General features: G+C 44.7%; 11 protein-coding genes and 1 non-coding gene across 13 annotated transcripts; 7 read left to right on the forward strand and 5 right to left on the reverse strand.

Moving 5' to 3' along the window:
- Positions 1–1,767: 1,767 nt before the first annotated feature.
- LOC108089893 (GMP synthase [glutamine-hydrolyzing]) lies at positions 1,768–5,949 on the forward strand. Its single transcript, XM_017188364.2, has 10 exons — positions 1,768–1,787; positions 2,327–2,434; positions 2,498–2,802; positions 3,041–3,341; positions 3,407–3,503; positions 3,724–4,093; positions 4,161–4,353; positions 4,417–4,818; positions 4,884–5,075; positions 5,134–5,949. Exons 2-10 carry the CDS (start codon positions 2,345–2,347, stop codon positions 5,233–5,235), a joined length of 2,052 nt encoding a protein of 683 aa, XP_017043853.1. The 5' UTR covers positions 1,768–1,787; positions 2,327–2,344; the 3' UTR covers positions 5,236–5,949.
- On the forward strand, positions 2,831–2,966 carry LOC122320039. The gene has a single exon (XR_006245458.1).
- LOC108089894 lies at positions 5,940–6,917 on the reverse strand. The gene is made up of 2 exons (XM_017188365.2): positions 6,278–6,917; positions 5,940–6,218 (listed from the first exon to the last, which is right to left on the reverse strand). Exons 1-2 carry the CDS (start codon positions 6,830–6,832, stop codon positions 5,985–5,987), a joined length of 789 nt encoding a protein of 262 aa, XP_017043854.2. The 5' UTR covers positions 6,833–6,917; the 3' UTR covers positions 5,940–5,984.
- A 233-nt stretch (positions 6,918–7,150) lies between these two features.
- On the reverse strand, positions 7,151–11,855 carry LOC108089892 (probable aconitate hydratase, mitochondrial). The gene is made up of 4 exons (XM_017188363.2): positions 11,692–11,855; positions 8,340–9,977; positions 7,773–8,276; positions 7,151–7,709 (listed from the first exon to the last, which is right to left on the reverse strand). Exons 1-4 carry the CDS (start codon positions 11,722–11,724, stop codon positions 7,521–7,523), a joined length of 2,364 nt encoding a protein of 787 aa, XP_017043852.1. The 5' UTR covers positions 11,725–11,855; the 3' UTR covers positions 7,151–7,520.
- A 394-nt stretch (positions 11,856–12,249) lies between these two features.
- On the forward strand, positions 12,250–14,079 carry LOC108089942 (5'-3' exonuclease PLD3). The gene is made up of 2 exons (XM_017188432.2): positions 12,250–13,586; positions 13,649–14,079. Exons 1-2 carry the CDS (start codon positions 12,375–12,377, stop codon positions 13,916–13,918), a joined length of 1,482 nt encoding a protein of 493 aa, XP_017043921.2. The 5' UTR covers positions 12,250–12,374; the 3' UTR covers positions 13,919–14,079.
- Positions 14,069–14,590, forward strand: LOC108089943 (NADH dehydrogenase [ubiquinone] 1 alpha subcomplex assembly factor 2). Its single transcript, XM_017188433.2, has one exon. The coding sequence runs from the start codon at positions 14,069–14,071 to the stop codon at positions 14,519–14,521; it is 453 nt and encodes a 150-aa protein (XP_017043922.1). The 3' UTR covers positions 14,522–14,590.
- LOC108089941 (nucleolar complex protein 2 homolog) lies at positions 14,485–17,007 on the reverse strand (the record flags this gene model as incomplete). Its single annotated transcript, XM_017188430.2, has 2 exons — positions 14,485–15,861; positions 15,928–17,007. Coding segments are annotated over 2 exons (2,358 nt in total), but the record flags the coding sequence as incomplete, so codon positions are not given.
- A 317-nt stretch (positions 17,008–17,324) lies between these two features.
- LOC108089903 (exonuclease mut-7 homolog) lies at positions 17,325–19,932 on the forward strand. Its single transcript, XM_017188380.2, has 3 exons — positions 17,325–18,316; positions 18,375–19,354; positions 19,411–19,932. The coding sequence occupies exons 1-3, from the start codon at positions 17,547–17,549 to the stop codon at positions 19,536–19,538; spliced, it is 1,878 nt and encodes a 625-aa protein (XP_017043869.1). The 5' UTR covers positions 17,325–17,546; the 3' UTR covers positions 19,539–19,932.
- LOC108089904 (5'-3' exonuclease PLD3) lies at positions 19,843–21,834 on the reverse strand. The gene is made up of 3 exons (XM_017188381.2): positions 21,527–21,834; positions 20,436–21,470; positions 19,843–20,276 (listed from the first exon to the last, which is right to left on the reverse strand). The coding sequence occupies exons 1-3, from the start codon at positions 21,686–21,688 to the stop codon at positions 20,016–20,018; spliced, it is 1,458 nt and encodes a 485-aa protein (XP_017043870.2). The 5' UTR covers positions 21,689–21,834; the 3' UTR covers positions 19,843–20,015.
- Positions 21,835–22,097: 263 nt separating this feature from the next.
- LOC108089905 (ubiquinone biosynthesis O-methyltransferase) lies at positions 22,098–23,389 on the forward strand. Its single transcript, XM_017188382.1, has 4 exons — positions 22,098–22,226; positions 22,284–22,457; positions 22,525–23,057; positions 23,190–23,389. The coding sequence occupies exons 1-4, from the start codon at positions 22,198–22,200 to the stop codon at positions 23,321–23,323; spliced, it is 870 nt and encodes a 289-aa protein (XP_017043871.1). The 5' UTR covers positions 22,098–22,197; the 3' UTR covers positions 23,324–23,389.
- Positions 23,312–24,050, reverse strand: LOC108089906 (M-phase phosphoprotein 6). Its single transcript, XM_017188383.1, has one exon. The coding sequence runs from the start codon at positions 23,860–23,862 to the stop codon at positions 23,374–23,376; it is 489 nt and encodes a 162-aa protein (XP_017043872.1). The 5' UTR covers positions 23,863–24,050; the 3' UTR covers positions 23,312–23,373.
- Positions 24,051–24,770: 720 nt separating this feature from the next.
- LOC108089912 (transcription factor E2F2) lies at positions 24,771–26,822 on the forward strand. 2 transcript variants are annotated; one of them, XM_043207908.1, is made up of 5 exons: positions 24,771–25,281; positions 25,335–25,444; positions 25,757–26,015; positions 26,104–26,440; positions 26,505–26,822. In XM_043207908.1, exons 1-5 carry the CDS (start codon positions 24,967–24,969, stop codon positions 26,606–26,608), a joined length of 1,125 nt encoding a protein of 374 aa, XP_043063843.1. In that variant the 5' UTR covers positions 24,771–24,966; the 3' UTR covers positions 26,609–26,822. The 2 variants fall into 2 exon arrangements, with proteins under 2 accessions (XP_043063843.1, XP_017043882.2); XM_017188393.2 differs by lacking the exon at positions 24,771–25,281 and having other exon boundaries at positions 25,756–26,015.
- Positions 26,823–27,026: the final 204 nt, after the last annotated feature.

The following is a 27,026-nucleotide window of genomic DNA, read 5'->3' on the forward strand; positions in this document are numbered from 1 at the left end:
AAACTAATTCGACCGATATTTCGATACCGATACATTTTCACCCCGAAGTCCTACCACAACTAGTATTTTTCGCATACTGTGTTTATTCGCTTCCAAGTTACGGTCATACGCTCGTCAATAAGTCATCTTTCGGCTTTAATAAAATTGCAGAAAAAGCAAAAAGAAAGTGCCTAGAAGCGGCCTAAAGAACGCAGACGAGTCGTAGCCGTGAAAACCGTAGTGAAAACTACTGACATCGGTGCCAAGCAGCCGTGAAAACGCGGAAAAGCAGCTGCAGCAGCCGAGGAAATTGTGAAAGAGTGTGTCGATTGAGGGAGGAGAACGGGGGACCGCTAACAACGGATCGCGAAAGTAGTGTTTAAGCATTGAGTTTTCCGCTGCTTGCCACGGTTTTCCACGGATTAGCCAACGGACATACCGCCCGCCCCCTGGAAAAACCGCCTGCCAGGCCAAAACGACGAGCAGGTGAGGCTATATGGCTAAAGATCCCTCGATCCAAAAACGAAAACGCCATGCGGCACAGCTCCACCCACTAGACAATACCCCCTCGCTGCCCACCGTCCATTGCCCGTTGCAATTTGCTTCAACCGCATTTGCCATTCTCGTCCATTTGCGATTTATATAGTTTTGCAAACATTTCTCGTGGCCATTTTGTGGTTATAAGCGCCGCTTGTAGGCGGCTCCACGTGTGTTGGTGTGTTCGCGTGTGTGTTCCTGCATGTGTATTAAATTACAAACACGCGGCCTCCCACTTTTTGTTTTTGGCGTTGTTGTTTCTGATAACCTTTTGCTTTTCGTTATCAAAAACGAGAGACCGAAGAAGGAGAGCAAGGCTTACATCACATCGCATCAGTGACCTAATGCACTTTTAACCCCTGGAGTTGTCTTTTTCTTTGCCGCTGCTGCGAAAATACAAGGAAACTTGCAGAGTTGCCACAGCCATTTGTCTCCTGCATTTTTTGTTGTTTATTTTTGTGCCATTTTCCTTGCGCATTTTCCTTTCCATTGCTGTTTCTCTGTTTTCGTTTACCTGCCATTTCTCCTTACACATCTTTCGCTCTCTCTGGCTTCCGCTCTCACTCTCTCTTTTTTGCATTTTCGCCTGTCATCTGGCGGTCAGTAGCCGGCGCCCTCGCCCCTCATCCTCATCCCGTTGTCCCCCCTTCCTCTTCACATCCTCATCCTCTGCCATCCAAATTGTATTTCTTTAATATACGATAATCTTCGATGACTTCGTCAATCCGAAAACTATATTCCCTTGCACTTGGTAATAAACAAAAATACAATTAACAAGCTTTGCTGTTTTTAACGGGTTTTCTGAAAACTGAATAGCATGTAGATATACAAATTTGAAAAGACTTCCGTTAAAAAAATTGTATCACAGAATAAAGTTATGATATCATACTAGATATAAATCGAATCGACATATCTTCCAAGCAGGAACATTCAGGCTTCATATTTTTTGTTACAAAAACCCAAAATTTGTTCATTTTTTCAATTGATTCCCGAAAACTCAAGGAATTCATAACAAACATAAGTGCCAATTAAATCTTAAAATTTAAACTTTGTAAAAATTTTACTTTGAAATTGCCCGACTGATTATGTAAATTTGAAGCAGTTCTTTCTACGGTATCTACAGGATACCTGACGTATTGTCCCAGAACCGCACTAATTGTAAATCAATTAAATTTATATTTTCATTTGAGCGGCTTTATAGAAACGCAGCACAATAATACCACAAGTGTAATGCAGTTATCATGGGATACCAAGTTACCAGAAACTTTAAGGTTTGTGTTATTCCAACTGCTTTGATTAGCGATATCGACGATACATAATTATTATCCAGCCGAAATCATGCTTCCTTCAGTAAGAGTATACAAATCTGAATCGCCACCCCGCACCTCAAATCATTTTTCGTAGGCGTCGCCACTTTGGCCTTGTTTTTTCTTCGCTTTGATTTTTCGCATTGGAGTTTTCCTTCCACACTGCACTTTTTCTACTGTTCTGTGACGAAAAAATCTTTGCCAATGTTTGTTGTCTATCGTAGAGCGTCCTGGCCAGCTGCATGTTGAATGTTTCTGCGAGTGCTCCACAAGATATTGCCGGTATGTGAGCCCTCTCTATACCTCCCTGATTCAAAATCCACCCGCGACTGTCCTAGACTAAACCCCACCTCCTAGAAAGCTTATAGCCTTGTCTCTTTAGAGTCGATTTCAGCCACAACTGGAGCATAAATAAGCCGCAGAAACGACCCCACAAGCCAGTCGAGATTCGGTGTTTGTTTCGGCGATTGCTTGACTGACATTTTAATTTTTGCTCTTTGCAGTGCTGCAACGATAAAGAAATGAACTCAAACATATTTCTGGGCACAGCGGAGAACGGCCTGCGGCACGATAAGATTGTTATACTCGATGCGGGAGCACAGTACGGCAAGGTAAATTAATCCTGAACTTTAGCTAAAAAATATAGAAAGCTAATCTATGCGTTTTCCTTTCAGGTTATCGACCGCAAGGTTCGCGAACTCCTGGTGGAGTCCGACATCCTGCCACTGGACACACCGGCGGCCACGATAAGAAATAATGGCTATCGGGGCATCATCATCTCTGGTGGACCCAACTCCGTTTATGCAGAAGATGCGCCCAGCTACGATCCCGATCTGTTCAAGCTAAAGATTCCCATGCTGGGCATTTGTTACGGCATGCAGCTGATCAACAAAGAGTTCGGGGGCACAGTGCTCAAGAAGGATGTGAGGGAAGATGGCCAACAGAACATCGAAATCGAGACCTCATGTCCACTCTTCAGGTAAGCGGAATTAAGGACATTTTCGGGGGTAGCAGCAACAAGAAAGTGTTTGAGTTCATTCAGTTTATTCAAGCGCTGATACAATGCTGCCAGAACAATTTTAATGCCAAGAACAGTTCAGTTTAGTGCAGTTTAAAAACTGATCTACACGTGGCCTTACAATCCTTCTATTTCATACGTTTAATAAGTATTTATTTAATTTTATGATTTCCTCAATCGATCCCTTTTCTTTTTACAGTCGTCTCAGCCGCACACAATCCGTGCTTTTAACCCACGGTGATAGTGTGGAACGGGTGGGTGACAATCTGAAGGTCGGTGGCTGGTCGACAAACCGAATTGTGACGGCCATTTACAATGAGGTACTCCGCATCTACGGCGTCCAATTTCATCCAGAGGTGGACCTCACCATCAATGGAAAGCAAATGTTGTCGAACTTCCTGTACGAGATCTGCGAACTGACGCCCAACTTCACCATGGGCAGCCGGAAGGAGGAGTGCATCCGCTATATCCGAGAGAAAGTGGGCACCAATAAGGTGTTGGTGAGTTGGCAGACATTAATTCTCAGTAAAAGGTTGCGTATCTTAACTGAATCTGCATTTTATAGCTGCTGGTCAGCGGCGGCGTGGATTCCAGTGTCTGTGCAGCCTTGCTTCGCCGTGCCCTGTATCCTAATCAGATAATTGCGGTGCATGTTGATAATGGTATGAAAGGCAAAAGATAAGAGCCAACTACAGCGATCCTAAGAATATAACGTTTTACTCAAGTTCTATTTTTTGGCACAATATGCATGCTGTACTATAGTACAGTTTACTTTGCAATCCAATCTTCACGTTTAAACTGAGGACATAAATCGCATTTAATTTTATCCAATTTGTCATAATTATTTGACCTAATGATTGTTAACCGGTTTTCCACCCACAGGTTTCATGCGCAAAAACGAAAGTGAAAAGGTGGAGCGTTCGTTGCGCGATATTGGCATCGATTTGATCGTCCGCAAGGAAGGCTATACGTTCCTCAAAGGCACCACGCAAGTGAAACGGCCCGGCCAGTACTCTGTGGTCGAGACGCCTATGCTCTGTCAGACTTATAATCCAGAGGAGAAGCGCAAGATAATCGGTGATATATTTGTCAAGGTGACCAACGACGTGGTGGCAGAGTTAAAGCTAAAACCCGAAGAAGTTATGCTGGCCCAGGGAACCCTCCGACCAGATCTAATCGAGTCCGCTTCTAATTTGGTCAGCACGAATGCAGAAACAATCAAAACGCACCACAATGATACGGATCTGATTAGGTAGGTAAAAAAAAATTACTGAAAATGGAAATGATGTTAACATTTGATTTATTTCTCCCTATTTCAGAGAACTACGGAATGCGGGACGTGTGGTAGAGCCACTTTGCGACTTCCATAAGGATGAGGTGCGGGATCTGGGCAATGATCTGGGTCTGCCGGCAGAGCTGGTAGAGAGACAGCCCTTCCCCGGTCCTGGCCTTGCCATCCGAGTCCTTTGCGCCGAGGAGGCGTACATGGAGAAGGACTACTCTGAGACTCAGGCAAGTTGACAACAAATCCTTTCATATTTCCTTTAATAAAATAAATGTATTTATTAATAACAGGTGATTGTTCGAGTGATTGTGGACTACAAGAACAAGCTACAGAAGAACCATGCGCTGATCAACCGGGTAACCGGCGCCACCAGCGAGGCTGAGCAGAAGGACCTACTGCGAATCTCTGCGAACTCGCAGATTCAGGCCACACTGCTGCCCATCCGGTCCGTGGGTGTTCAGGGCGACAAAAGGTCCTACAGCTACGTGGTGGGCCTGTCCACGAGTCAGGAGCCCAACTGGCAGGACCTCCTCTTCCTCGCCAAGATAATACCACGGATACTACACAACGTGAACAGGGTGTGCTACATCTTTGGCGAACCCGTGCAGTATCTGGTAACGGATATCACGCACACCACACTAAACACTGTGGTCTTATCGCAGTTAAGGCAAGCGGATGCCATCGCTAATGAGGTGGGATGACCTGCTTTGGTTATTATAAAAATGTGAAGTAATTTCTTGATTTCTATCCCTCTCAGATCATAATGCAAGCTGGTCTGTACCGGAAGATCTCACAGATGCCTGTCGTCCTCATACCCGTGCACTTCGATCGCGATCCTATTAACCGCACGCCCTCATGCAGAAGATCGGTGGTCCTGCGTCCTTTCATAACGAACGACTTTATGACTGGTGTGCCTGCTGAGCCCGGCTCAGTGCAACTGCCATTGCAAGTGAGTTTCTAGCTTACTCAGTACTTACTCAGTACATTAAATGTGATTTTGTTCATAGGTTCTTAATCAAATGGTTCGCGACATATCCAAAGTGGATGGAATCTCGAGGGTGCTGTACGACTTGACAGCCAAGCCTCCGGGCACTACTGAGTGGGAATGATGCGTTCAAACCAAATCTTTCAACAGCCATTTCATAGAAGTAGATGAGACAAACAATAATCAACCAACCAACAAGCGGCGGGCGCTCGATAGGATGGCATGACGATCGAACGGCAAATGGATCGGTCCTATAATTCGAGGCCAACGCAGCTGCTCCTGCCTTTTAGAGAGACACGTAAAACGAGCAATTGAGGGGCGCAAATACAGAACTGGAACTGCCGCTTCGAAAAAATGAAAACAATTCAGGTTCATAATATCGATGATAGATACATGTGTGTAATTAATGCGGAATTAAGCGAATCGAGATCTAACACAGATGCGGCAAACTGTTTGCCAATAATACTTATGTACATTTTCATGTTTTGTTCCTTTTGTGAAAAGGAATGTGCCCACAAACCACGTAACAAACAAAAAAAAAAAAAAACAATTATTTTACGCATTTTTAGTTATATACATAAAATATATATATTATATACATACAGATATTAAATAATTGCAAACCCAAGTTCTGAAAGTTGTATATTTGCAAAGTGAGAAAGTGTTTTCGTGGCAAAAGGCATAAACAAAAAGATTGTAAGAAACGAAACAAAAATATTGTAAGCTAAAATTATGAATTGTTATATAAAACGTCTATATTTAAAAAATGGCAAAACCAGATAAAACAAACCGATAATGATGATACAAGAAATGTAATAAAACGAAAAATCGATTTAAATGTGTGTAGTTAATTCTTTCGATGATGTACAGACACTAAGGTTTATTCTTTTTCTTTACGTTGGTTAAATAGTAGGGTCCTCCGCTGGTGATCTTCTGCATTTTCTGGAAGGCTTCTGGGGAGAGGACCAATTTGTTGCGTTGATAGTTTCTTAACTTCTCGAGAGTGGCCAACTTTTCCATGATGGGCGTGCGAGATTTTTGTTTTTCTTGAGTCCTCGAAGGGGACTTTTCAAGTGCATCTCCTGTCCGTGGGATAATCCATTTAACCTAAATCATTTATTATTATTTTATTATCATAACAATTATTTAATGAATTGATCACTGACCCTCTCTTTAGGTGGACTGCCTTTTTCTCGGTGAAACATGTGACTTAGGAACAAAAACTTGTCTGCGTAAAAGAGTTTCGTTTTCACAGGCGTCCCGGAGTGTTTGGCCTCCTGCTCTTGGATGCTTTCCAATTCGACATTATAGCGCAGCCTGTGGATCATATGCTTCCAAAACTCGGGTGGTGAGTCCTTTTTCATTTCCTCAGCGATCGCCTTCCAAATTTGCTCTCTACGCTCAAAGTCAAAGAAATCCTTGTGACATTGGTTCCACAAGGACTCCTGATCTTCATACAGAGCAATAAGCTTTAATTTAGTCTTGGGGCTTTGCAAAAATGCCGGACTTGGCGAGAAGGTTATTGGAGTCCTTTTTAAAGAAGTTCCATCCGTGTAGGAGTAGTAACCCGTGGAAGAATCGAAGGACGTTTTACTCTTCTCTTCCCGCTTAAGTTTAGCTGCCAACATGGCTCTACTTCTCCCGTATGAAGTCTTGTCATCGGAGTAATAGTATTCTGTGCTGGAAGCAAAGGACGTTTTACTCTTACCTCTGCGATTCATGTTAGCTACTAAAAATTTAGTCCACTGATAATTTAAATTTGTCTACATATACGTCTTGACAAACTTTTCAAATAAAAATGTATGGAAATGGTTGTTATTTTCATTCTCCCAGTATTACGAAATATTTTAGACGTTTGACTATTGATATTATACTTTATTTTCCACTACATAATAATAATATCAACTCACTGTTATCTCTTACATCTTATAATTGATACAATTAAGTTATTAATGAGGAAAATAAAGGGGTCACGGGATATATTGAGGGAACTTATTGTCCGCTTTTCGGGTTCAATTTGCATAAAATAAAAGAGTCGGTTTAATACGTAGTACTTTGAGTTTTATTCGCACTTAATCATCTTCATCGTCGAGGCAATCTGCAGAACTTTTAGACAAATTCGAAAAAACAAAATCGAAGGAAACATTCATAGCAAGAATTAAAAATAATAATGTGTATAATTGTATATATATAAAACTCTTACAAATTCTCGCTATCGTTCGGTTACATAATTCACTTTTAAAAACAGCACACTCTATATACTCGAAATAAAATATAAACAATTTGAAAAAAATTGAATAACAATACCATAACTCGATTGCTTGCTTTGTGAGTCTGAGTGTGTTCGCCTACGGGGAGGAGGGAGGGTGGGGGTTCTGGACAAAGGTCTTAAGTAGGTCCAGGACCATTTTACTGGGCCAGCTCCTTCATGCGGTTAAGAGCGCTACCAGCCTTGAACCAGCCGATCTGCAGGTCGTTCAGGGTGTGGTTCAGCTTGATCTTGTCGACCTTGTCGCCGTTCTTCACCTCACATTCGACGGGCTTGCCGGGCGCCAGGGAGTTCAGGTTGAGCAGGGAGATCTTGCTCGTGGGCTGGATCTGTTGATGCAAAATTTTAGAAAACATACTTTGATTTAATTACTTCGAGTATGGTATACAAACCTTATCGTAATCAGCGGGGTTGGCGAAGGTGAGGGGCAGCAGACCCTGCTTCTTCAGGTTGGTCTCGTGGATACGGGCAAAGGACTTGACAATGATGGCGCGGCCACCAAGATGACGGGGCTCCAGAGCGGCATGCTCGCGGGACGAGCCCTCGCCGTAGTTCTCATCGCCGACGGCCACCCACTTGATGCCGTTGGCCTTGTAGTCGCGGGCCACATCGGGAACGCCGCCCCAGGAGCCGTTGCGCTGGTTCTTGATGTTGTTCATCTCGTTGTTCTCGTAGTTGGTGGCGCCGATGAACATGTTGTTGGAGATGTTGTCCAAATGGCCACGGTACTTCAGCCAGGGTCCGGCGGCGGAGATGTGATCGGTGGTGCACTTGCCCTTCACCTTAATCAGCACAGTAAGATCCTTTAGATCCTCGCCGTTCCACTTGTCGAAGGGCTCCAGCAACTGCAGGCGCTGCGAGTTGGGATCAACAGCCACCTTGACGTTGTCGCCGCTCTGTGGGTAAACAAAAAGAATATATAGTAATTACATAATGATTTATTTTATTTAAGGACTTACAGGTGGGGGAGCGGTGTAGGTGTCCTGGCCGGGGTCGAAGCCCTTGGCGGGCAGCTCGTCGCCGAAGGGAGCCTTCAGCTTGAACTTCTTTCCATCGGAGCCGGTGAGCTCATCAGTCAAGGGGTTGAAGTCCAAGCGACCAGCGATGGACAGAGCGGTGACCAGCTCGGGACTGGTGACGAAGCAGTGAGTGGCCGGGTTGGCGTCGTTCCTGCCGGTGAAGTTACGGTTGTACGAGGTGACAATGGTGTTCTTGTCGCCCTTCTTCACATCCTTACGGTCCCACTGTCCAATGCAGGGACCGCAGGCGTTGGCCAGCACGGTGCCGCCGAACTTGTCGAACACCTCGGAGATGCCATCACGCTCGATTGTGGCACGGATCTGCTCCGATCCGGGAGTCACGTTGAAGGGGATCTTCGACTTCAGGCCATGGCTCATGGCATCCTTGGCGATGCTGGCACAGCGACCCATGTCCTCGTACGAGGAGTTGGTGCAGGAGCCAATGAGACCGACGCGGATGTCCAGGGGGTAGCCGTTCTTCTTTGAGTTGTCGCCCAGCTTGCTGATAGGATGTCCCAAATCGGGGGTGAAGGGTCCATTCACATGGGGTTCCAGGGTGTCCAGGTTGATTTCGATCAGCTCATCGTACTCGCAGTTCTTGTCGGCCGACAGGACCTTGCCCTGGTACTTCTGGGCCTCGGAGGCGATGCCAGCGCGACCAGTGGACTTGAGGTAATCAGCCATGCGCTGGTTGAAGGGGAACAGGGAGGTGGTGGCTCCGATCTCAGCACCCATGTTGCAGATGGTGGCCATGCCCGTGCAGGAGATGGAGTCCACGCCCTTGCCGTGGTACTCAATAATGGCGCCGGTGCCTCCCTTGACGGTCAGGATATCGGCCACCTTCAGGATAACGTCCTTGGGCGAGGTCCAGCCACTGATCTTGCCAGTCAGGTTGACTCCAATCACCTTGGGGCATTTCAACTCCCAGGCGATGTCGGCCATCACGTCGACGGCATCGGCACCACCAACGCCGATGCACAGGCCACCCAAACCACCACCGTTGGGGGTGTGCGAATCAGTGCCGATCATCAGCAGGCCAGGGAAGGCGTAGTTCTCGAGGATGATCTGATGGATGATGCCACTGCCTGGCTTCCAGAAGCCCAGGCCGTACTTGGCGCAGGTACTGGCCAAGAATTCATACACCTCCTTGTTCAGGTCCTTGGCGCGAGCCAAATCCTTGGCTCCGCCGATCTGGGCCTCAATAAGATGGTCACAGTGCACCGTCGAGGGCACAGCCACCTTCTTCAGGCCGGAGGAGATGAACTGCAGCAGCGCCATCTGGGCGGTGGCATCCTGCATGGCCACGCGATCGGGACGCAGACGCAGATAGGAGGTGCCGCGCACGATGTCCTGGTTGGCGGGATCATCGAGATGGGAGTACAGCACCTTCTCGGAAAGAGTCAGCGGGCGGTTGAGGCGACTGCGAACCACATCCAGGCGCTTGTTCAGCTTCTCGTACGGCAGGAAGACGTCCGAGTCGAACTTGGACAGAGCCACCTTGGAGGCGGTGTAGCAGGAGGCGTGGAACTGACGCACCACCGGGCCCTCGGCCACCACATGCTTGCCCAGTCGGCACACCTGAAGTATAAAGAACGTAAAGCAGATTTTTTAACACAATTTTCCATCTTGATAAAGTTTATAAAATGTATTTATTTAATTACTATTAATTTTGAATGTATATTATTGAAAAAAAAAATATCAACGTTTAAAGTTTATTTAATACCACTACGATTTTTTTTTTTTTTTGTGTAGTGTCAAAATAAAGCTATCAAGATCGAGTAATTAGCACCGTTAGAGAACATAATTTAGCAATCATGACACCTACAGTATATACTCTAATGTTTGCAATCTCGAGATTTCTTTATTAACGGAGTTTTTTTTTTGGGTGCAGAATGTACTTGAGCTGATTTGAGCGATTTGATTGGTAGCGTAATAAACACTTGATTATCATGTCAGGAAGGCTCTCAACATTTATTAAATTGGCACAACTTTATCAGGAAATATAGAAATCTGAATTAAAAGTGATGCTTTGTCAATTAAAAGCAGAGATAGAAAAATTTGGCAATAATCAGAAATATTCTGATAAATGATAACATAACTTATAGACATTATGAAATAAATAAAAAGTTTCACTACGCAACTGGGGGTTTTCCTAATCGTTTATTATCTCAGGATTACATTTTATCATGGTATTTATCGTTTATTGTTCTAGAATCTAGGCCTTTGTTTGGTAAACATGAGTTATTTTCGGTGCTGTAATCTATAGCAATTATTTTTAAACACCTTTCTTTAAAGCGACTGTTATCAAAATAAAAATATTCCGTAGATCTGAGAGTGGAAAAACCATTCATGTGACAAGATATATGTAGTTACTATGTGAATTTATCTTAATAAAGTATATCTGAAACCAATCGTTTTGTCACCATATTTGCGGACAAGCATTATTACCGTTTTCAACTCTCTTTACATTTTAGTTTTTTAAAGGGCAATATTTGATTAAAAATAACTGTTTAACAGAAAACAGCTGGCAATGTAGTTTGTTTTTGTTTATGCATAGATAAAGGCAACGTTTGGCCTTCTAATTTGTTACAAATTGCCACAGTGCCCTGCAATTGGCAAAACCACGTGACGCATACAAACAAATCGAAACAATTGCAATGGCAATTACGTCAAATAGGTCATTAACTTGTTGGCAAGTACAGTGAACCCTTTCTAGAACCCCCTGGAAAACCCCCCACTTAAGAAACAGTGCGCGTGATACTCAACTTGAAGAGTGGAATATTATTTAAGCTATATTTAGACCCGGTCATTATCAGAGTGTAAGTAAACCTGTCAAAGATAAGACAAACCTCCCCCCGAAGATATATGCTACGGACTCCTGGTTAAATAACTATAGGCCCAGGCGATTATGTAAATGCCAGTGATATAGCCTCTCGCAAATTGCTGTTAATTACTGAAGGCTTTATGATTTCCCATGGAACACTGCTCTATATTCAAGCACTTTTGGATGCAGGGGGCTTTAGAATCACAAACACTACGTATTTGGTTACCTAACAACTTTGTTTTTAGGTTAGAAAACGCTATGCGAAAAATTCGCGATTTTTCGATTTCCATATCCTGCTAAATGCACAAAATATTTGCCAACGATTTTTCGCAAACTCGTGCAGTGTTTCCAGTCTTTATCGCCACTTTGATTTTGGGTTTTGACCGTTCGGAGATTCTATATGTACTATATTTGCGGGGTTTTGTCGGTAACGAGCTGGAGGCACAGGCTCCAGAATAATAACAATACCTGTGCCTGGGCGTTCATCAATCTCGCAGCCATTGTTCGCGATCGATTAAACGGTTACTAAAGTGCACTCGTTGGAATTGATTGGATACTACAGCGAAACTTTTTAAGTCGTCAAAATTTTCAGCCCTCTCAGCCGGAAGATTTCAACACAGACTAAACTTCTTTGGCACCGAGACCAGTGCTCGTGGACGCCGCAAGTGAGCGCCAGTGATGCTCTGGTCGGATTATTTCACTCCAAATATAGCTAATAAAAAGTTATAACCGAGGGACTACAAGTTTTAATCTAGATTTTATCTAAATTCGCTTTTTAACTATAAATTGTAATTTTTAAGCCTTTGGGCTGTCGTTTTCATTTTAGTTTTTAAAAATGAAAGTTTACATAAGATTTACAAGATGACAACTGCGCATAAACCTATGAGCAAGAGTATAAAGTATATTAAATCTCAAGTCTCTTCTATTTGTAACCGTTTTTTTTTTAGAAAATTTAATTTTTCAAACTGATATTTATATCCTTATCCAGTTTTAAGCTACCATCGCAGATGTATTCCGCGACACTTTTCAACACTCTACGATTTGTTTGCGTGGGCGGCTGACCATTTCCCACAACTGTGCGAATAATAAATAAGTTCGGCAGGGAAAATGTTTGGCAATGGTCAGTCAGAATTAGTACTGACCCCATTGCCATGTCCGAGCGAAGAGGAGTGCACGAGATACCTGGGGACTACCAGCCAGTGCCAAGAGAACAGGACGAATCTACTCCAACAGTCACATCCTGTTGCCGGCGTCCCAATTGTAATTTTCGAGTCAATGATGACCAGAAAGTTTGCTGCTGCAGCCATGGCTATATTATACCCGTATTTATACTCTTCATACTGGTGCTGATAGTTCTGCTGTTGCCTTGGGAGACCATTAACCGAAATGGGAACGCAAACAGCCCCATTCCCGTGGAGTCTCCGTTGCCATGCCAACTTGAATTTGTAGAGAGCCTGCCACTGGGGTTAAACTACAGCCAAGCGGAAGGCCACCCCCAACTGAGGACCACCATTGAGTCTTGGCAACTGCTGCTGGGTAGGGCAAGGTCCTCGCTAGACATTGTCTCACCCCACTGGACTCTACGTGGGCTGGATATCAAGGATAGTAGCACAGGACCCGGGGATCATCTTTTTCAGCGACTGCTTTCCAATGGAGACCCCGGAAAACCCAAGCTGCGTCTGCGGATTGTGGTCAATCGCAGCCAGGACAGTCTGTGGCATGCAGATGCCCGCATACTGGCCAACTACGGAGCAGCCGATGTTGTCGGCATCAATTACCTTCATTCCAAACTCTGGCTGGTGGACGAGGAGCACTTTTACCTGGGCAGCGCCAGCATGGACTGGCGATCCCTTACGCAACGGAAGGAACTCGGTATATTGGCCAGGAATTGTCCGCATCTAGCCCGAGATCTGGCCAAGATCTTTAAAGAATATTGGTACCTGGGCAATAATGAAGTTCCAGAATACTGGCCCTGGATGTACCACACGCACATAAATCAGCGAAGACCTCTTTTGCTAAACATAAACAAAAACCACACGATGCGGGCTTACTTGGCCATGTCGCCACCTGGATTGGCTGCTAAGGGAAGAAGCCACGAACTTGATGCCATTTTAGACGCCATCGATAAGGCCTCAGAGTTTATAAGCATCTCATTGATGGATTATTTTCCTCAGCTAAGGAGAAGTGACAAAGTGGAATACTGGCCTTTTATAGATAATGCCCTTCGTAGGGCTGCCTTGGAGCGGGGTGTGGCCATCAAGCTACTAATATCCTGGTGGAAGTACTCCGATCCCAGCGAGGATCATTTCTTGAGGTCTTTGGAGTCACTTAACAAAATACGGGAGGATGTGGACGTCGAAATGGTAAGGGATTCAAATTTATACTTGCGAAAATTCGATTTTTTTGCAACATGCTGTCGTTATAGCGTCGTTTTGTAGTGCCTACCACGAATGAGCTGGAGAAGATTTCCGGTGGAAGAGTAAGCTGCAATTCTTATTTGGTGACCGATAGCGTCGTTTTCATAGGCACCTCAAGTTGGTCGGGAGAGCATTTTACCAACTCAGCGGGATTGGGATTGGTACTTCAGGACATGGATTACAACAACAATAGCCTGCGCACAGATTTGTTATCAATTTTCCAACGAGATTGGTTTAGTCCTTTTGCACTGCCATTAAAACCGAACTTAAGAATTTGAATTTAGCTTTCAAGCATCTGGCACTTTACAACACTGCCAACCATCAGCTGTTCATGTCATAACAAACGTCAGACCTAACCTCAAACCTCTTGAATCTAAAACAATTTTCAAACTCTTGACACTCGAATAAAAATAAAAAAAATTTAAAGCATGGCCAACAAGCCAACGCGCGACGTGCTGGGGATTATCTTCCAGAACTTTTGGAAGTCTTTGCGACCGCGGCAGTTTCGTGGTGATTATATTGGGGAGGACTATTTTGGCAATAAATACTACGAGATTCCGGCAAATCCTTCCATTGGAAAGAGAAAGCCCTCCCGGTGGTTTGAGCCGGCCGACAAGGAAGCCTTCGATCAAGAGTTAACCGCCGAGTGGGAGGCATGGCTGCGTGGTCGCCGCAATGAACCGCCCACACGCGAGGAGCTGGTAAAGAACCTGCAGATCATGGAGATGAAGAAGCGGAATGCCGCCGAACTGGAGGCTACTTACGCAAAGGGCAAGGACGACAAAGCGCTGCCCAAACAGGTGGAAGGACCCACCATTGGAACCTTCCCTAAGTACAAGGAGTATGAGTTTATTCCGGGCAAGGAGCCACCGGAGAAATAATTCTAGTATTTGTATTTTTAAACAATTTAATGTGTAAATATAGTAAAGTGATCTTAAATGTTCTACCAATCGTTCAGGTCCAAGTCCTTAACTATATCCACGGCTCCACCCGCTTCATCATAATCATCTTCCGCCTTTGTTGCAGGCTGCGGTTTCACCTTCTCAGGTTTCTCCTTCTTGGCCTTCTTGGCTTTGGGCGGCTCCACTTCCTCCTCCTCCTCCTCGTCCACTTCCTCGTCTTCAATATCATCATCTGATGCCACGGGCAAGCCATCCTCGTCATCTTCCGAATCCGAGGGGAACAACTCAACTTCGCCCTTTTCATTCCTAACAGGCACACCCGATTTCGCCGGTAACTTTTTCAGCTTGGGCACATCGTAGTCCGCATTGATTTCATCTGTTTGCGCCGCCTGTCGTCGTTTCTTGGTCTCGTGTGTCTTTAACCAGCTGGCGTAGTAAATATCCAGGGGAGTGCGTTTTAGCCGGAGCTGCTGCTCCCAGGCGGTCACAGCTTGAGCGTTCTTCAGGTCAAAGTTAACGCTGCTCTTCCCACGCTGCTGTTCTATGAAACGGCTACTTTCTTGTATCTTCTCCAACAGCTGCTTCAGCTTGCGGGCATAGTTGGCATTCCGGCAATCCTTGAGGTAAGCTTTAATTGCCATCACCGTGGGCACCACCAGGTCGCTAAATGCCAGCGAAGCGGACTCATGAGCGAGATATTCCAGTAAAAGGCCGCACACCTGCTCGATCACCTCATCTCGGAAGCCATTCTCCGCCAGCTGTCCTTTGTTGAGCCTCAGTACGCATGTAAACTGCAGTGGCTTCATGGACACCGCCGAGTGCTTTCTATTAAAGGTGTTGCTCTTTAAGACCTCCACAATCAGCGGCAGCACTGGTATGTACGTATTGGTCTCCTTGGCCAGTGAAATGAGAGTTTGCAGACAATGGAATCGTAACGGGAAGTATTGAGCGGTGGGTATGAGACGAATAACTCCAGTGGCAATGGTAACAAGGGGGTAAACCAAAGGCTGCAGCTGAGGTTTGTTCGCAGTCGCTCCCAAAAGATCTGCCCACAGACGCAGCGAGTTGATGAACTGCCAGTTGTACACGGCCTGGAAGCTGTCTTTCTTTTTTAGGATTACTGCGTTTCGCAAGTGAATTGCCAACTGACGGATGTAGAGGAAAGCATGTTGATAGGTAACGTTCAGGTCCAACGCAAACATCTCCACCAGCGAGCGGCGCATGAAGTTGATTCCAGGCAGAGAGTTGGGAGACACGAATTTGGAATTCCGCACATATGCAAGATACATGGCTTTCAGAACGTGGTTCAACATGGTAGCCTGAAATAGATATTGAGTTTAATAAAAAGGGATACATGGTTTAACTACGCAGACAACTAAACTCACTTGTTGTTTCCTGGTTATCTTCAGAATGCAGAGAAAGGCCAAAACTCTAACCGTTTCATCTCCAGTGGCCCAGAGCACTATTAGGCGCTTCAGTATGGTCTTTCCAAGCGCAGAAAAGGGCACCACCATGCCGGCCATTTGGTGCAAATGCTTGAGCAATACCCCGAGGATATTGGCACTTGAAACCTGCTCCACCAGACGAATCAGATCGGTGAGGTAGTATCGCAGGCAACCGCGCACCTTGACCCACTTCTTGTACTTGTGCAGAGGCAGACTGCTGTTGGGCTTAACGCCCAGCACTTTGATAATAGCTGGTTGAAGGTGAAGCACGCATAGTTGAATGACTCCATTGAAGGCAGCTGCTCCGACAACCTTAAAGGCGGCCGCATTGGGTTGGTTTTCTCCGCCATCAGCTCCATCTGCCGAGATGCTGGCTAACGCAGAGTTGAAGGCTTGAATCGCCTTGCGCACAACATCGATAGAGACGTTGGGCTGGCCCAATTGCTGTTCCCACTGACGCAACAGGTTGAGTGTGATCTTCTGAGTGCCACCAGCAGTGGCTTCTTCCTCATCCTCAAAGTCACTTTCATCGCTGGCCACGGCCAAGTCTTCGCTGGGCTTGTGGTACTTCTCTTCGTCTTCCTCGTCGTCGTCTTCGTTTTCTTCCGCCGTCTTTCCCTTAGTTTCTTCAACCTCGTCATCCTCGTCATCGCTGTCCAACAGATTAAAGTCCAGCAATTTCTTGTCGTTCTTTTTGAGAAAATCATAGAACTCCGGATCTATATCCTTTAGTCCTTCTAGTTCCTTCTCGTGCGATTTTTTGGCTCCCTTCTTCGCAGGTTTACCATTCTTGGTAGAAGGAGCAACTTTCAACTTTGATTTCTTGGTAATCACTTTGGTTTCAGAGACTTTTTCAGCCTTTTTAGACTTTGTCTTTTTGAGCGAATCCTTTTCTGACTTCTTTTTGCTAATTCCGGGCTTGGGTTTGCCCAGAGTTTTAACTTTTTCGTAGCCAACTTCATTTTTAGACGAACAAACTAAAACAAAATCGCACGTGTGCCGCTCAATGGCGTTGCCATATCATCAAAAGGCGATTTCGTTGGAAATGCTAAGAGACCCGACATTTAGCTACTAAGCAGCTAGAATTATAGCTTAAAAAAAGTGCTAAATTAAAATAAAAAAAGGTTTAATAGGGAAACAAACAGAGTAGCGACGTTATAATAAAATAATCCAGTCTTAGCTCAAAAATAAATCCTTGAGAAGCACATCAGATGTTATAAACGGGGTCGGCCATACTTGCTTCTTACCAAATAAATGACCAATCCATATAAGGTATTGTTTAGTGATATGTCTGTTTGAATGATTAACTAAATTTTATACTAAACTAAATTTTAAACTAAAAATCTTATTAATCTTGCACTCAACTGTATAAATTCAACCTTTAACGTACCAAGGTGAAAACCCGACCAATTGCCAGAACTATTGGCGGTTTCTGCAAGCGTTGTTTTTTGTTGTTGGCGACTCGGTAAGTCGCAGGCAAAATTTCAGCTTGTCAATTGCACTCGTAATTGGCAATTGCATTTGCTCCGCACATTGGGCAAAAGGAGCGCCTGGGGGAAATGGCACGCAAGAACCACATGTACAACGCAATACCCGCCGGCCTGGAATCGGACGAGGAGGAGATGGAGAACCTGATGGCCAATCTAAAGATCAAGCGACTGGAGGACATCACAACAGGTGCCGGCATCAACGGACGCAACTTCGACGCCACGTTGGACGCGGAGGCGGAAGAGTTCTTCAAGCTATTCCGCGAAAAGTGGAACATGTACAGCAAAAACATGTCGCCGCATCTTCGGAAGGAGTTTGGCAAGGCTCTAATGGCCCACCAGGAACCGCTCTTGTTGGCCTTGAAGATCTTTGCCAACTGCCCCGACAGCAGCAACATCAAGCCGAAGAGCTTGTCGCACTTTGTGCTGGACACGGTGTGCAAGCTCCACGAGGAGTTCCCACATCTCAGCGAGGGCTGTGACCCCAACACAAGCATGATTGCCTTTAACTTTGTCAAGACCTCCGGACTTTTGACCCTCAACAAAGCTGTGATCTGTGCCTACAGCCTACGCGAAATCCGCGACCTGCTTTTGCCCAAGCTTCGAGAGCTTCTCGACTGCGGTCACTACAAGGAAGTGACACAATGGTCAATCAACCTGCAGCTGACGGACGAGTTCGACATGCTGGAGCTGGCCTTTCCGCTAATTGCCATCGAAAAGCTACCACTGGCTGAGGAGTATTTGGATCATGCTACGCAACAGCGCCTGCCTTTCGTGAAGTTCTTGGATTCGCTGCTTCACAAGGAGAAGCCGGTTATTGAGCTCTGTGAGCATCTGCTGGAGTAAGTAAACATCATTGCAGGACCTAAACAGATTACATTTACTTCCACATTCTTTCAGACGCTACAAGAATTTAAAAATCTCGCACCATGTGCTAAGCTATCGGCCCATTGCAAAGATCGTGGCGCGGCTGGCCAAGAAATATGGATTTAATGATGCCGTTACGCCCAACTACAAATTCACCAAGACGTGCAGCTATCTGCACTACCTGTACCGTGAGTACGAGAAGACGCGTATTAACCTGGCCAGTTTCCGGGAGCTGGTGAGCGTCCATGCATACGACTACGCCCTGCGCTCAGATTTCGTTAGCTATATTGCCTCGGCAGGGGCTCATTCGGAAGCCATTTACTGGTATAACGAGTTTAATCTGAATGCGAATGATTGCCCGCTGGAGATTAAGGCGCAGGTCGCTCAAAATGGCGCTGGAAAAGCGACTGGCCGGGAATCCGACGGCCAGGAGAACTGCGCGGCAAGTGGCTGTGATATGTACCTGACCATGGACCTTCCCGACGAGTGCCTAACCATTGTGGACAAGGCAGAGGAGTTCGATCGCATGCTGTGTCATCTTCAGCAGGAGCACATCGTTTATCTGGACTCTGAGTGGATGCAGAACGTGTGTGGGGACAATCAGCTGTGCGTGCTGCAGATCGCCACCGGCCACAATGTCTACCTGATCGATTGTCTAGCTAGAGAAAGTTTGCGATCGGAGCATTGGCGGATGCTGGGTGCTAACATCTTCAATAACGTGAACATTCTCAAGGTGGGCTTCTCCATGGTCAGCGATCTCAGCGTTTTGCAGCGTTCCCTGCCACTGCAGCTCCGCTTGCAAATGCCTCACCACTACCTGGACCTGCGTAATCTCTGGCTGGAGCTCAAGAAGCAACGCTTCGGCGTGGAGCTGCCCTATGGCAATCTTAACCGAACCGGCGACGCCCTCACAGATCTCTCGTTGGCGTGTCTTGGAAAGAAGTTAAACAAGTCGAACCAGTGCTCCAACTGGGCAAATCGACCGCTCCGACGAGAGCAGATTATCTATGCAGGTAAGTTAAAAATGAGTGTCCTACTTTTAGGAATACTAATGTAATTCTTTTTCCAGCCATCGATGCGCGTTGTCTTTTGCTAATATACAACACGCTATTGGCCCGTGTTCCCAACATTCACTTGGCAATTGAGAAGAGTATCGCCAGTAATAACTTCCTAAGGCGTGGCGCCAACATCAAGTGATTGAGGAGTTGCGCCCATATATATATCCATGCACTCCCTTGACGGATAACCATTCTCACGTAGAAAACGACAAAGGCTTTAGCCCAACATAAACTGAGTTCAAAAGTTAAAGTTGAAAAGAGTATTTAACGTACATTTAGTGACTAGCAATGCAGCTTGATTGAGGGCTTGGACACATGTTACAAATCAGAAGCAAAGCATGTGCAAGCCGAAAATAATTCATGAATTTGATTACATTATGATTTCGTTTCTCGTTGTACATACCTTATATACACTTACATTATTCCAATTAATAGAGTGATTGTATTATTTTGTATTTTCTGTTATGGCCGTAAAACGAGCCTTTTATTTACCCTCACGCATAATCAAAAATGAATAAAAGCAATGAATAGGATTGAACAATTTTTAGAGTGATTAAAGATTTGGAATAACATTGTGTCATTAAAATTTAAAGAATAAAAAAACGACTAGGTTTACTTATTTCAGCGGAGTGGCATACTTGCTATTCCAGTCCCGCTCGAAGACGTCTCGAAGATCACTTCTAATATTTTTGGTGCTTTCCGTATCGTGGGTTTCGCTTAGCACAAAACCGATCCCAGCGGTGTCGGTGAAGTAGTCGCCACTCCAGTTGGAGGTGCCGATGTAAGCCGTTCGGTCGGTGACCATGTACTTATTGTGGTTCACCCGCCCGAAGGGAATCTTGTCTTGATTTCCTTCCACGGGCACAATGAAGCGGCGCTTGAGAAGATTACAAAATTAATTATTAAGCAGTTAAAAAATAATCTTTCATTAGAAATAAAAACATTGTTAACAAAATTTATGTATTAGAATTCAAAAAACAAGTGTTTGGTAAAGATATTATCAATTATTTTTCTGTACTATACTATTTATACTTACGATTTGTATATCAATTTTGTCCTCTTTGGATGCCAGATCCTGCAGCGACCGGAGGTATTTATCTTCGCTAGGATTGGAATGTTTCCACCAGGAGATTAGCAGCTTTACAGCCACGCCGCGCTCCACAGCTGCCCGCCGCAAGGCGTCGTCGATGAAGGGCCAGTAGTGGTGGTTCTTCTCGTAGATTATTAACGGATAATAGTCCATTACCGCAACATTTACGTATGTTATGGCAGAGTTGATAATGTTAAGAATGGCGTCTAAGTCGTTTGTTCGTCGCGAGGGCGAAAGAGGCGGCGGTGAGCTGGAGAGAAAGCCCTCCATGCTGATATTCTTGTTTACTTTTATCTGCATTGGATGATTCCAATTGTAATTGGTCTGGTAGTCCCAGTCCCAATTTGGGATCTTGGAACCTTGGTTGCTGCCAAGGTACCAGTACTCCTCGAAGATCTTGGCCACATCTTGTGTCAGTTCCCGACAGTTCTGGACCAGCAAGCCCATTTCCTTGACCTGAGTTAGTGCCCGCCAATCCATGTTGGCGCTACCCAAATAAAAGTGCTGGCCGTCCACCACCCACAGTTTGGTGTGAAGAACACCACTGCCGAAGTACTTTGGAAACGAGAGAGTCACCACCTCGGCAGCTCCAGCGCTGGCCAACAAATTTGTGTTCAAATTGGGCGACACACTGGAAGGTTCGCTCTGAGCAATACGAATTTTAATCCTGGGTGTCCGGCTGCCGCCATTACCGTTGGCCAAGAGTTTGGCAAAAATATCCTCGCCCGGTTGAGTGCTGTTATCCGTGACTCCGGGCGTGTCCTCGGCCTTGAGTGTCCAATAGAAGGAGGCAATGTCCAGTGTCTCCTTCGCGTTGTCCAACAACTGCAGCCAGGCTTCGTAGGTGCTTAGGAATCGCGGGCTGCCATCGGGATATGTCAGGCCGACGGGTATGGACTCCACCAGCTGAATGTTACAATCGTACTGCTGCTTTAGCCCATGGCCCCTGCCCCCACTATAGGCATGTAGGCGTGGCCTTGGCTGCAAAAAAAAATAGGATTACTGTGGTCCTACTAAGAGATAATAATATAAAATACCTGGAAATAGGAGCTGCCGAGGAACAGGAGCATGAGCAGGGACACCGTCATCATTTGGGCCGCATGCTGACCTGCTACCGTCCTTGGTTGGTCCTCTGTGTCCTGGCCATTGGCCCTCTCCACATCAGTTTCCTCGTTCTCGAGCTTCTTGTAATCCGGCATTACGAACAACCCTTTGGAATTGCGATTAGCCACAAAGGCTATGTTATCTATATCGATATGACTGGTGATAGGTTTTTGCGGTTCTCTCTTGAATTAGAGCCAAATGAAGAATGATAAGGAACCACTGATCGGAACTGTTCCGATTTACTTCATTCCACTTTTCAGTTTCCAGTGACAGGGAAAAGTGGACTGAGTTAAGCCAGTGTCACCATTGCCGTACATTTTTTAGTGTGCTATAAACCCTAATAATAGTGTTCCAAAAATGAATAATTTGCAAACCATTTTATTAATTTTAAGCGAAATTGTTGTTACCAAAGTTTGTATAGTTTCAAATATGTCAAGAAAATTGTTTATTTAATAGTACTCGAATTAATAAAATCTCATTATTTTCCAATAAAGTCAGATCAACTTCATCGATCCCTTTTAAAAGCTCTTTAATACGCCCATGCCTTCGGAACGAAGCAAAACAAAGTCAGCTGTTTTTGTCAAAGTTTGCTGTTGCTCTTAAAATGCTGCGAAATTCGGTTCTTGCAATCGGGTAAACAAAATAAATAGACTGCAATAATATATCAAATTACGAGTTCTGGCATTGCAGCAAGCTGAGGCAATCGCTGGCATGTTCTCTATTGCGAAATTCCACCGGAAGCAGCTCAGCGACTTCCTTGGATGCCGGCACCCAGAAGGAAGTGCGGCACCATGAAAATCACGCCTCCGAGTGGTGGAATCAAAATGGAACCATGGGTGCTCTGCACGCCCTGAATGAGATTCGGCAAGTTATTTGTTTTTTAGGTGCCCTATAAATATGAATTGCTAATGAGGTACTTTCCCTATTCTAGGGTTCCTTTTATACGAGATGGCATCGTTTCACGCGGCACAGTAAAACCTGGTTACGTAAATACCACCAAAGTCCTCAAGGGACAGAGGATTCTAGAGGTGGGATGCGGCGGAGGCTTGCTCACTGAACAACTGGCGCGGCTTGGTGCCCAAGTCACGGGCATAGATCTCGGTGAAAAGTTAATAGAAGCTGCTCGGGGTCACCTCAAGTGCTCCAGTCCGGAACTTTCCAGCAATGTCATATACAAAATGGAACCCGTGGATCAGCACGCCAAGGTTAATTGTGAAAGTTACGATGCTGTAATAGTATCTGAAGTGCTGGAGCATGTTGACGATAAAGTTGCCTTGCTAGAGGCCAGTGTGCGAACTCTTAAACCGGGAGGATCCATTTTCATCACCACCCTAAACAAAACTATACCCAGTTGGGTTGGCGGCGTGATTCTAAGCGAATATGTACTGAATCTGGTGCCCAAGGGAACCCATCACTGGGATAAAATGATTTCACCTTTAGATGTTCAGCGTATCTTGGACACAAGTAGGTTTTTTAAAGCAGTTTTTTTTTTAATTTCGAAATAGCATAGTCCTATGCCTATTTCCACATTTATTTATTTATTGCTGCCATTGTCGCCAATTAGTGCTTACAGCCCTAATTTTATTCATCTTTCAGTGAATTGTCAGACGGTATTGGTGAATGGAAGCACTTACGACTTTTGGAGCAACACCTGGCGTTGGATTAACAACACCCAGATGTGTTACGCGCTGCAGGCGATAAAACAACCACTGAGCGAATCCGTTTCGTAAATTTTATTTAACTAGCAGCTAGGTTAAATGTATAACAAATAAGGAATAAACTAATCTTCATCCGAGCGTGGTTTCTTGAAATGTTGTTTATTTTTGGGATGCGGACTCCCATGCCCTTCATCGTTTTGCTTCCTTTTGAAATTCTTTTTGGTACTAAACTTCTTGCCCATGCTGCCGGTGACCGTGGGTGCCTTGTTAGCATAGTAGGCCTTGGCCATGTCCTGGTCGGAAACCTCTTTTGGTTGCTCCGGCTTCATGCGCCCCTGCTTCTCGGCTAGCTCTTGCTCCATTAGCAGCTCCAATTCAGGATTCATGCCCCGGAAACTGAGGCGTCCATCGATTAGACCGGCGCAAATAGAGTAGCTGGATTCAACAAGAAAATTCGAGTTGGAGTTGAGCATCTTCTGGTTGATCTCGTTAGAGTAAAGCGCCCGACTTTGCTCGTCATCCGCCTCCTTTTCCACTTTGACCTTGGTCCGCTGCATGAACTTCATGTCCAGGACGCCGCGCGAAAGTCGGGGCTTTGATTTAGATGGCATTTTTTCAATTCAACGTTCAATGACGACAATATAGGAATACTTTTCACCCTCAAAATAAGGTGTACCGCGGCACGTTGTTTTTTTCTCCAAGCAGAAAGAGCGAACAAAACAAAGAAGAAAAAATGCAAGTGTTGCAAAGCGGCCCTTTTGCGGCCAAGAAACGTGGCGCGCCCTCGTGTTTTAGCGATATTTTAAAATATACTTTAAAATTGTTTCTTAGAAAAAAACATTACTGAATTGTATAACTCGGCAGCCTAGCTGTGTAAATCTTTTCTACCAACGAAATCTTTAATTTTAATAAGTTTAGCAGAAAATTACAAATATGAGTTCATATTTTATATCAAAAATATTTCCTTAAGACCTATAAAAGCTACTTTACATTCCTTACACTCTTCATTCCTGGACTTAAAACAGATTTTGACTACATTTTTAAGATTTTTTTTTAATTTAAGGGGTAGAAGTAATCGGAAAGCCAAGTTTTTGAAAAGGATAGAATAAAATTCAAATGTGAATTCAAACAAATCAAGGAGTTAGAAACTTTCCGAGAATGTTCCATTTATTCGGAGTATAAGGAAAAACAAATAGCTAATCTTTGTGAGGTAATAACAGTTCAACTTATGCTTTGGTTTATTTGGGTTACTCGAGTTGATTTGCAGCAGATCAGCCATAATTTGTTTCTGAGAAAAAAAATACTCGACATGTAGTTGTAAGAACAGCTGGACCAAGTGCAGAGTAAGGCCCCATTCAATCCAGAAGAGCTGAATTGCTCTAGCATGTGAAAATAAACCGAACATAAGTAAATAAGGAAATGCAGTTTGCGAAGTTCAAACTCCAAGTAAGTGTTGTTCAGTGCGTGCATATCGATTAATCGATGAACTATCGGCCTGTGCCGCGTCACTTTGCCACACTGTGTACAAAGAAGGAGAAGAGAATGAAAAAAGTGACATAAATGGCGGAAAGCAAACCTAGCGCCAACATTCGTATTTTCGTTTAATTTTCGCTCCAAACTACAACTTATTCCAGGTTATTGATCATTGCGCAGCAGGTGCGGGCACACAAGGAGTTACCAGATCGCGAAAGGAATAATCAAATTGATTTCGGACTATGTACAAGCGCAAAACAGCGAGTATTGTTAAAAGAGACAGCAGCTCCGTAGTGGGAACCTCCTCCACGGTTATGATGATGATGGGCGCTGGCAACGTGGAAGCGGATGCATCTCCAGCCAAGTCGGTATCGTACGAGACCGCGTCTGTCAAAATGGAAACATCGCCGGATCCACCCACGCCGATAAAGTCCCCGTCGCAATCCCAATCTCAGTCACAGCCCGGTCAACAGCGTTCCGTAGGCTCGCTGGTTCTGCTCACCCAAAAGTTTGTGGAGCTAATGAAGGCTAACGGGGGGACCATCGATTTAAAAGCGGTAGGATCTCGGCTAAATTTAAAATACATTCTTTAAACACCGTTCTTTCGTAGGCCACTAAAATCTTGGACGTGCAGAAGCGTCGAATTTACGATATTACCAATGTTTTGGAGGGCATTGGACTGATAGATAAAGGCAGACACTGCTCCCTAGTGCGCTGGCGGTAGGTGCTCATTTGCATTTTGGGGCAAATTCAGCCAACTCGAACTGATAAGTTGAAATTACCTTTAAATGTAGATGAAGGGAAGGAAATATCGTTGACGTAAGGTGGATTTCGTCTTTAATTCAGTTAATCTTATAAGGAATTAACTTTTAGTTATAATGTATGGGTAAATTGCATTTTAAATTGACATAGTTTCCGAAAAAAGGCAGAATAGTTACCTTTTGTACTTAACAACTTAACAAAAACGATGATTAACTTCCCTTAAAAAAACGGTAATTAGAAACAAATAACAGAAAAATATTTACTTTTAGCGGCGGGGGGCTTTAACAATGCCAAGGACCAGGAAGACTACGACATGGCACGTAACCGGACCAATCATTTAAAACAGCTGGAAGAAGACCTGGACAAGCAACTGGAGTACGCACAACGAAACCTGCGCTACGTGATGCAGGATCCATCGAATCGCTCCTATGCTTATGTTACTCGTGACGATCTGCTGAACATCTTTGGAGATGATTCGGTATTCACCATACCGAACTATGATGAGGAAGTGGATATCCAGCGCAATCATGTGAGTTATGTTTAGCTTGTTTTTGTCGAGCCTGTACAAAATTAGCATAAGAGGTGAACAATTTTAAACACCTGCTTGCGTTTTGCAGTACGAATTGGCCGTATCACTGGATAATGGCAGCACAATAGACATTCGCCTGGTGACCAACCAGGGCAAGAGCACAACAAATCCAAACGACGCGGACGGGTTCTTCGACTATCGCCGCTTGGACACACCCTCACCCTCAACGTCGTCACACTCCAGCGAAGATGGTGCTGCAGGAGGCACGGGGAACGTTATCGCCGACGAGCATGGGTACTCTTGCAACCCCGAGATGAAGGACGAAATGAAGCTACTGGAGAACGAGCTGACGGCAAAGATCATCTTCCAAAATTACCTGTCCGGGCACTCGCTACGTCGATTTTATCCCGATGATCCGAATCTAGGTTGGTGTTATCTTTAACATGTTATATAGCATCTTGGAGCTAATGGTTTTCCCCGTTTTTGCAGAAAACCCGCCGTTGGTGCAACTGAATCCACCCCAGGAAGACTTTAACTTTGCGCTAAAAAGCGACGAGGGCATCTGCGAGCTGTTCGACGTACAGTGCTCCTAACTGCGGGTCGAGACTTACGCCTTACGACTGCAACTGGCCGCATGCGTTGTGCAAATATTTATGATTAGTACAATTCTGACTTTGATTTCTCTATATCGTTCGTCTAGAAGTTTTAATTAGTTTAATTCCTTGTAATTTCGACAGACTAACAGCAAAACCAATAAATTCATAAAAGCACACATTGTAGCGTGTGTGTTTGTTTACACATTTTAAACTGCAAAGGGTTAAAAAAAATTTTATTTTGGGGTGCTGCTTGTTATAAGTGATATATCTTTTAAAAACAACCTTAGTGCTTTAAAAGGAAATTTTAGATTTTAAAAGTCGTCGCATAAAGTTAAAAAACTAAAAAGCACGAAATTGTTTGTTACTCCATAAACATTCTTAGTAATATAAAAATCAACTTACATTTTCGTTGAAA

Source organism: Drosophila ficusphila, unplaced genomic scaffold (assembly GCF_018152265.1).
Source record: "Drosophila ficusphila isolate 14025-0441.05 unplaced genomic scaffold, ASM1815226v1 contig_412, whole genome shotgun sequence".
Taxonomy (NCBI): domain Eukaryota; kingdom Metazoa; phylum Arthropoda; class Insecta; order Diptera; family Drosophilidae; genus Drosophila; species Drosophila ficusphila.

What these genes read in the sequence shown, in the direction of transcription:
- LOC108089893 (XM_017188364.2), top strand. Translation starts at nt 2,345, where the DNA reads ATGAACTCAAACATATTTCTGGGCACAGCGGAGAACGGCCTGCGGCAC. An exon ending in ACCTCATGTCCACTCTTCAG is followed by an intron (nt 2,803 to 3,040) that starts GTAAGCGGAATT and finishes TTCTTTTTACAG; the next exon opens with TCGTCTCAGCCGCACACAAT. An exon ending in CGGATGCCATCGCTAATGAG is followed by an intron (nt 4,819 to 4,883) that starts GTGGGATGACCT and finishes TATCCCTCTCAG; the next exon opens with ATCATAATGCAAGCTGGTCT.
- LOC108089894 (XM_017188365.2), bottom strand. Translation starts at nt 6,832, where the DNA reads ATGAATCGCAGAGGTAAGAGTAAAACGTCCTTTGCTTCCAGCACAGAA. An exon ending in GCAGTCCACCTAAAGAGAGG is followed by an intron (nt 6,219 to 6,277) that starts GTCAGTGATCAA and finishes TAAATGATTTAG; the next exon opens with GTTAAATGGATTATCCCACG.
- LOC108089892 (XM_017188363.2), bottom strand. Translation starts at nt 11,724, where the DNA reads ATGGCTGCGAGATTGATGAACGCCCAGGCACAG. An exon ending in CCTACACCGCTCCCCCACCT is followed by an intron (nt 8,277 to 8,339) that starts GTAAGTCCTTAA and finishes GTTTACCCACAG; the next exon opens with AGCGGCGACAACGTCAAGGT. An exon ending in ACCCCGCTGATTACGATAAG is followed by an intron (nt 7,710 to 7,772) that starts GTTTGTATACCA and finishes TTGCATCAACAG; the next exon opens with ATCCAGCCCACGAGCAAGAT.
- LOC108089942 (XM_017188432.2), top strand. Translation starts at nt 12,375, where the DNA reads ATGTCCGAGCGAAGAGGAGTGCACGAGATACCTGGGGACTACCAGCCA. An exon ending in AGGATGTGGACGTCGAAATG is followed by an intron (nt 13,587 to 13,648) that starts GTAAGGGATTCA and finishes CTGTCGTTATAG; the next exon opens with CGTCGTTTTGTAGTGCCTAC.
- LOC108089943 (XM_017188433.2), top strand. Translation starts at nt 14,069, where the DNA reads ATGGCCAACAAGCCAACGCGCGACGTGCTGGGGATTATCTTCCAGAAC.
- LOC108089903 (XM_017188380.2), top strand. Translation starts at nt 17,547, where the DNA reads ATGGCACGCAAGAACCACATGTACAACGCAATACCCGCCGGCCTGGAA. An exon ending in CTCTGTGAGCATCTGCTGGA is followed by an intron (nt 18,317 to 18,374) that starts GTAAGTAAACAT and finishes ACATTCTTTCAG; the next exon opens with ACGCTACAAGAATTTAAAAA. An exon ending in AGAGCAGATTATCTATGCAG is followed by an intron (nt 19,355 to 19,410) that starts GTAAGTTAAAAA and finishes TTCTTTTTCCAG; the next exon opens with CCATCGATGCGCGTTGTCTT.
- LOC108089904 (XM_017188381.2), bottom strand. Translation starts at nt 21,688, where the DNA reads ATGCCGGATTACAAGAAGCTCGAGAACGAGGAAACTGATGTGGAGAGG. An exon ending in TCGGCAGCTCCTATTTCCAG is followed by an intron (nt 21,471 to 21,526) that starts GTATTTTATATT and finishes TTTTTTTTGCAG; the next exon opens with CCAAGGCCACGCCTACATGC. An exon ending in ACAAAATTGATATACAAATC is followed by an intron (nt 20,277 to 20,435) that starts GTAAGTATAAAT and finishes AATCTTCTCAAG; the next exon opens with CGCCGCTTCATTGTGCCCGT.
- LOC108089905 (XM_017188382.1), top strand. Translation starts at nt 22,198, where the DNA reads ATGCTGCGAAATTCGGTTCTTGCAATCGG. An exon ending in AATTCGGTTCTTGCAATCGG is followed by an intron (nt 22,227 to 22,283) that starts GTAAACAAAATA and finishes CTGGCATTGCAG; the next exon opens with CAAGCTGAGGCAATCGCTGG. An exon ending in TCAGCGTATCTTGGACACAA is followed by an intron (nt 23,058 to 23,189) that starts GTAGGTTTTTTA and finishes TTCATCTTTCAG; the next exon opens with TGAATTGTCAGACGGTATTG.
- LOC108089906 (XM_017188383.1), bottom strand. Translation starts at nt 23,862, where the DNA reads ATGCCATCTAAATCAAAGCCCCGACTTTCGCGCGGCGTCCTGGACATG.
- LOC108089912 (XM_043207908.1), top strand. Translation starts at nt 24,967, where the DNA reads ATGTACAAGCGCAAAACAGCGAGTATTGTTAAAAGAGACAGCAGCTCC. An exon ending in TGGATATCCAGCGCAATCAT is followed by an intron (nt 26,016 to 26,103) that starts GTGAGTTATGTT and finishes TGCGTTTTGCAG; the next exon opens with TACGAATTGGCCGTATCACT. An exon ending in TCCCGATGATCCGAATCTAG is followed by an intron (nt 26,441 to 26,504) that starts GTTGGTGTTATC and finishes CCGTTTTTGCAG; the next exon opens with AAAACCCGCCGTTGGTGCAA.